Genomic DNA, 7,777 nt, shown 5'->3' on the forward strand with positions numbered 1-7,777 from the left:
GACTAATTTTTTAATCAATTTGTATTTTCCAAAGCTAACAAACCTGAGGTCTTAACAATAGAATATTTCCAAGCGCTAGCTGGTAACCGGTTAAAAAATTCAAAGATTGTAAGCAAGGAATATGTGAGATCTGGCAACTCCTGTAAGTACGAGGTGATATTCGGTCAGAGACCACACACAGCCTCGTGACGTATTTAGTCTTTCCCCAACCCAGGAACTATAACAAAGAGAGGGGCGGCTAGAGGTGGGCAGTAAACGTTAAGACCTCAGGTTTGTTAGTTATGAAAAATACAAATTGATTAAAAAATTTGTTATTTGTTCATATGTGGAACAAACCTTCGGTCTTAACAATAGGATAGACTTATACTTGGTGGGAGGTACAAGTATCCTAAACCGGCTGGGAGTTAAGCCACCTGATCACCCCTCATAGAAGAATGAGTTCTAGGGAAGGTGGTCTCATGCCTGTGAGTAGATAGATAAACAGATATCTAACCACTCAGCCGTCTGGGTTGAAGTACAATGTTATATGAGCAGATTCATTGCAACCAAGGAACCAAAGAAAATTCTGACTGTTCAAGTAACAAACCATATACCCACAGGGGTTTGTTAGTAATATATTTTGCCTTCTCAACTTGGAATAAAAGTTTCTTCATTTCAGCAGGTAAATTATAAAGCAGCTGTCGGAAGTTCATTTATTACCTAACACTTGTAGTCATTCTACCATTGAAAAGGATTTGAATGTCACCAGGGGTACATAAAGGTAGTATTAATTTATACCTGAATACAGGTTTATGAAAGAAGGGTGATGATTTTCCATTGGTTGCTCAATCCTGGTAGCTCTCCTTTGGCTGTGGGTTTTGCTGACCGATGTTGACCTTTATTTTTTGGCACCATGGAGTTCTGCTCGTTGCTCAAGGACGAGGTTGGCTGTGTCGTTGTCACAGAGCACCAGCAGAGCCCCTCAGTGCCAACCAGTCAAGGTTTGCATCAGTCAACCAGACTCACAGCCACTAGGAGAGCTCCTGGGATTATGACTGACCAATGAAAAATCACCCCCTTTTTTTGTAAATGTCAGGTGACATTCAAATCCTTCTCAACGGTAGAACAACTACCAAATTCCCTGATAATGAAAAAACTTGGGACAGCTGCTTTATAATTTACATGCTGAAATGAAGATACTTAATGCCAAGTTGAGAAGATATAAGCTCAACAGCATACAGAATATTGTTCTTTTCTATTTTCTGCAAAGTTAATCTCAAAGGTCTCTTTCCAAGATGATGATGATGATAATAATAGCAAAAGTTAAATGTGAATAAAGAAGAGAAAGGCAAGAGATTTACTATATGTAGTAAGATACTTTGAAAACAATCAGTATAGTACTGGCATTACAAATTCATTGCCCAGACAATTATACATTCCAAATTTATTTGTACATACCCTGGATTAAACATTATCTACACTTCTTTTATTCATTTCATTCACCTCACTCATATTTAACAGACATTACAAATATCAAAAACATATGTTACATATGTTATAACCTCAACTAAAGTAATGGTCAGACCCTCTCCAAGGGACTGTTGAACAAACTTAGTGAGAATTGTTCTTACAGCCGAGTTTCATTGTAGTAGGCATCTCTCCGTTAGCCATCATAACAACCCCTGCACTTTACACAGAGAGTGATTACTTAAAGAATGTTCTCTCAAATTAGAGTCAATAAAATCATTATCTAAACTAATTGCCAAGTTTTCCTCGTTCTGTACCCAAATCTAGAATGACTTCTCTAGATCCTTAATATTATTTTACATATTTTGATTCCTCTGATTCTTCTGTTGACATAGGTTCTTTGCATGTAGGAGCTCATAGGGGCCTCTTTTTTTTTCAGTTCCTTATAATGAAGTACAGTTGTTTGTAATAAGGGAATCTATTATTACTTTCATCTCTTACAGCTGCCCAGGAAAAAGTATTTAAGGAAGCTGATGAAGATGAGGAAGGAGAATCAAGTAATCGTAACCAGGTAGAGTCTTCAGAAAATAACAAGCGAACATCTGTGTCTGGGGAAAGTGCTCAGAGTGGGCATTCAAGTAAGTCTGAACAAGTCGAAGAGATGGAACAGTCAAGCGATGGCAGTAGAGCAGATACAGAGAGACAAATGAAGAAAACTGCTAGTAGTTCTTCTGACAGTAGTAGCAGTGCAAAGCTATCAAGCTCTTCTTCCTTCGATAATTGATTATGATGTACATTACTGATATAATACATTTTTATTATTTATTTGTTTGTACCTGATAATATTTAAGGTACTGTTTGAACAGTTACGTTAGTGTTGTAGATGGAATTTGTTAATAAAAGATGTTTAAATTTTTTTTTTTTATCCCATTATTGCCTGTATGAAAGATAACAGGTATGGTGAAATCTTACTAGTTTTAGGGTACACGTTTTGTATTATTATTGAAGAGTTCTCTCAAACTTTTGAGGTAATTTTTTTTAACTCATAGGAAGCCCCATCCTATGAGTTAAGAAAATTTTTCTCAGAAGAATGCACTAATTATTATCAATGAACAATCTGCTTACAAAGTTATTAATACTTTACTATTAAAGTAATAACAACAAGAGATAATCCTTAAAGAAATACGAGGAATCGAACCAAAATTCTTAAGAATGATTGTTAAATAAAGAATATGACTCCGGCGCTTGGCTATGTGCCAAAAATTTTATAATCTAATCTAATAAAGAATATGAGAGCCAAAAAAGTAAAACAATTTTGTACAAAATACCATTGCAGATGAAAATTGATTCATTTAGAAATTATAAAAGATAGCAAAGGGAGATCATTAGATTTAGCAACGTCCTAATTTTCGGTCCAAGTGAATATATGAACAGTAGTACATATATGGAATTGGAAATTAGAATTAGAATCTCAGCCAACAGCCATACCACAAAGCTATTTATTTGCTGTCAGGTTGCTCATGAGCTTTTCCATCACTTTCACCCCAAAATTGTAATTATATAGAGTAGAAAGTTTCTAAATATTTTTACATAAGTACCTTGGCAACACTCAAATTTAAGCACAGAATTATCTCTCCCCATCATGTCTCAATATTTATAAATTATCTTCTCTCTAAATTTGCTGCCAACAACTTTAATTTCTTCTGTAACTTCAACCAAGTTTCTCTCTCTCTCTGATCATTACCTGCATAATCAGACTCGTTAGAAGATTATTCTTAACACTACCTTGTAGAGGGATAGTGCCATCCATGCTCCTCATTTGTGCACTATAGATATTACTGGAGGGTATTCGCAGTATCCCTTTGGTTTCTGTAATAGTTGCCACCACGTTTATGCTGTCTACTTTACCTCTGTCCCTGCCTTTCTTCAGTGTTTCTATCCGGCAGCTTCAGTTATTACTTTTTTAGTGCAGCTGTGGGTTTTTCTCCCAATTTTGCCTGTATATTTTTGTACCTGATTTCCTTTGTTTTCTGGATCTTTCTTTTTCTGTCCAATCACTGTACCTCCCTGTATTAACCTTAAGTACTGAATGATCAAATGTACTTCAGTTCTTGCTTGATAGCCATAATTTTATAAATCAATCGGTCATTCTTGCAACCATGGGATTTTCCTCCAGTTTCACCATAAGATCAATGTACATCATCTTTTTCAAGAAAACTCTATCTTGTTATCCATCTACTTAACTCCAGTGATGGGATTCAAATATTTTATCAGCTGGTTCTATCACAAAAAGCATGTCATATTTGCTCTACTGAGATTCAAATGTTGATCTTGGATTCTAGCAAGTAGAATTATCAATTACAGGCAGTCTCCAGTTTACATGGGGTTTCCATTCTGCAACGTCCAAAATCGTAAAAAATCCTAAGGAAACTGTAGTTTAAGTGATTTAGATATATTAAAAACTATGTAAACTATTTTTATTGCATTTTTCATAAAAAAAAAAAAAAAACTTCAATTCTTTATTGTTTTGCCTTTTTGAAGTCATTTCTTACGTTGGATTGGTGTCGTTACCCCAAAACTTGCGTTCTAAACCTGGAAATAATTGCTGATAAGTACAATTAGGACACGTTGTAACCTTAGAATGTTGTAAGCCAGAAACTGTCATAAACCAGGGACTGCCTGTATAATTATTTCCCACATAAAATTTATAAATACTAATGGTAAAGCATAATTTTAATTATGAGTATATTACTAAAGTATATAGAGCGCCTCAGTGGTGTGATTGGTATGGTCTTGGCCTGCCACCTTCGTGGCCGCGCGTTCAATTCTCGGACATTCCACTTATGGGTTAGAGATGTGTATTTCTGGTGATAGAAGTTCAATCTCGATGTGGTTTGGAAGTCACATAAAGCTGTTGGTCCCATTGCTGAATAACCACTGGTTCCATGCAATGTAAAAACACCATACAAACAAAACAAACTAAAGTATATAGGTAATGAACTTAACATGAAAGTATATCTATGTACTAGTATAACACCCGGTATTTGCGCACCCTGGATTCGCAGGACTCATGTACTCGTGGATTTCTCTCTGGAACATATACAGGTGGTCCCTATCGGCAGGGGTTCCGTTCCTGGCTGAATGCCATAAAGTGAAAATTGCCATTAAGCAAAGCATGAAAGTCTAAGGGAGTTAAACATACTTGCGACGTTTTTGGCGCTGATAAGCAGTTATCGGCTCCACAGGAGTGCCAGAAATGTCTCGGCGCCATAAGTATGCTTTACTCCCTTAGGCTTTCATTCGCTTAATGGCAATTTTTGCTTTCTGGTGCGCCATAACGGACAGGTGGCTTATGGTGCCGATAACTGAATGTGGTGCCATAAGAAACCTTATTTTTTAATTAATAGTTTTGAAAACTGCCATAAAACCGAAGCCGCCAATAACCGGCGACCACCTGTACCCCCATTATTGACGGAAAATTCACCTAGTCGCAATATTTTTCTATGAGAAATACAGTGGTACCTTGACCTACGAGTTTAATTTGTTCCGTGACAGAGCTTGTAGCCCAATTTGCTTGCATATCAAATCAATTTTCCCCACTGAAAATAATTAAAATGCCCTTAATTGTTCCAACCCTCAATGTGCCACCCCATATTTTTGTTTCATGTTATGAAATAAGGAAAATGCGTTTCTTAATAACAAATATTGCATAAAAATATAATAGTAAGGGTATGTATAGATATAATAAGGTTTTATACCGTATAGGTAGTGTTCAAGTTACGATAATTTGTCTTATGATAATCCGATTTTACGATAGCCTAAGGGAGGGAGAGACCAAATCACAATAGTATAAGTTTATCCCATCTTCTAGTTAAATAAGTTCAAAAACAGCAAAAGAGAATTATGAAAGTATTGTTTTAACGTTATGCTAGTTGCGTAAATATGTACAGCCAAGAACAACCGAACAAGAAACAACTTTTTTTGCTAAGTACAACCGAATTGGATAACAACATCCATTTGCCTTGTATTTCAACCATCGTACGATAGTAAACAATTACTGTAGTTATATTATAAATGACGTTATGTAGAATAGGACTGAAATGTTTTATGAAATAACTTTATTTGCTATAGATAAAAGATCAACAAGGAAATATACTGTTAAATTTAAACCAAATTGTAGCTGGGGCTGAGAAAAGTGTTCAAGCTGCTAATGACCATTATCATGCATCGGCAGCAAGGATAAAACTCCTGTAAACTTATGCCATCAAACACAACTGTAGATAAAATTGAGAGAAAATAATTTTATAATCACAGCTACTGGGCTTGAAAGAACGCATTTTACTATTGGTACACATCCCCCGCGAATACAGGGGAATACAGTGCACTTGCTTGAAAGCTGTGCTTTTATCAATCATCTTTACTATGTATACATACATATATTACTGTACATATATAGATTTTATATTCGGACTTGTGTAACGGGATTTTACTGAGTTGTGAACATGGATGTCACCATATATATATATATATATATTATAATATATATATATATATATAGTATATATATATATGTATACTATATATGCTGGGTCTGTTACAACAGTATTCCATCTAATAAAAGGAGCCCATAAAAACAAAATATATATAGAGAAAAATAGTATATTCTCTCTTCAGGTAGAAGAGAGAGACAGCAGTCTCTAAAATATAGTATTTTTCTCTCTATATATTTTTGTGTTTTTATGGGCTCCTTTTATTATATATATATATATATATATATATATATATAGATATATATATATATATATATATATATATATATATATATATATATATTATATATCTACAACTGTAGATAAAATTGAGAGAAAATAATTTTATAATCAGCTACTGGGCTTGAAAGAACACATTTTACTATTGTTTCCACACTGATAAGATAAATCATGAAAAGCTCATATGACGATGAAATAAAGTGAAAATAGAGAACACTCATGTAATTTTTTTTTACTCAATAAACATGGTGCTAACACAATCTGTTAACGAAAAAAAAAAATTAGTTCACAGTCACAATAATATGTATTCAAGTTACATTTTGACTTAAAAACGTGTCGTATAACGAAAAATGACCTTGTCTCATATAAGTCAATATCTAGATATTGCTTATGCTAATAAGAAGCAAGTAAATTCACTCGGAATTGCGTTAATACGTATGGCAAAATAAACTCGTATTCGCCATCTGCTGATTTCCAAACCAAAACATTGATCGATATTTTATAATAATATAATATGAGAATACATACTATATTATTGGATGCAGTGAAGTAATGTATATTTTTTTTTAAGATTCGTGGAAAACATGCATATTTACTTTTTCTTCTTTGCTTATCTTAATTTTTGTCACTACACCATCTACATAGCAGGGGCATTTCAAGCTCATGCCTCAATTTTTTGCTCGCATAACAAAGCAAATATTCTCGTACCTCGGAAAACTCGTACATTAATTCACTCATATATAGGTCAAAGTACCACTGTAACCACAAATTCTTGTTTTTTTCTTTTAATTTCATCATATAATGCACTTTTGTGACAAAACTATTTAAAAAAAACCAGGTACGTGCAACATTTTTAGTGGGTTTTTCTTTAGTTTTAACTAACAAACTATGCAGTGTTATGCATTTTTATAGAGGTTTCAACTATTCGCAGATTCTAGCTATTCATGGGGGCGTCTGGTACACATCCCCCGCGAATACAGGGGAATACAGTGCACTTGCTTGAAAGCTGCGCTTTTATCAATCATCTTTACTATGTATACATACATATATTACTGTACATGTATAGATTTTATATTCGGACTTGTGTAACGGGATTTTACTGAGTTGTGAACATGGATGTCACCATATATATATATATATATATATATATATATATATATATATATATATATATATATATATATATATATATATATATATAATATATATATATATATATATATATATATATGTGTGTGTGTGTGTGTGTGTGTATGTATATATATATATATATATATATATATATATATATATATATATATATATATATATATATATATATTATATATATGTATATATATATATATATATATATATATGACTGGTAAAAATGTTCTGTTACAACAGAATTCCATTCTAATACAAGGAGCCCATAAAAACACCAAAATATGTAGAGAGAAAAATACTATATTTCAGAGACTGCTGTCTCTCTCTCTTCAGGTAGAAGAGAGAGACAGCAGTCTCTAAAATATAGTATTTTTCTCTCTATATATTTTTGTGTTTTTATGGCTCCTTTTATTATA

General features: G+C 33.3%; 1 protein-coding gene across 1 annotated transcript in view; it reads left to right on the forward strand.

Moving 5' to 3' along the window:
• Positions 1–2,358, forward strand: part of LOC135220580 (kxDL motif-containing protein CG10681-like) — a 43,495-nt gene extending 41,137 nt beyond the window's left edge. Inside the window, exon 3 of the mRNA XM_064257827.1 lies at positions 1,950–2,358. Within this exon, the coding sequence (XP_064113897.1) occupies positions 1,950–2,230 (281 nt within the window). The 3' untranslated portion in view covers positions 2,231–2,358. The remainder of the gene's footprint in view (positions 1–1,949) is intronic.
• The last annotated feature ends 5,419 nt before the right edge of the window (positions 2,359–7,777 follow it).

The sequence above is a fragment of the Macrobrachium nipponense genome, chromosome 2 (genome assembly GCF_015104395.2).
Source record: "Macrobrachium nipponense isolate FS-2020 chromosome 2, ASM1510439v2, whole genome shotgun sequence".
Classification (NCBI taxonomy): Eukaryota; Metazoa; Arthropoda; class Malacostraca; order Decapoda; family Palaemonidae; genus Macrobrachium; species Macrobrachium nipponense.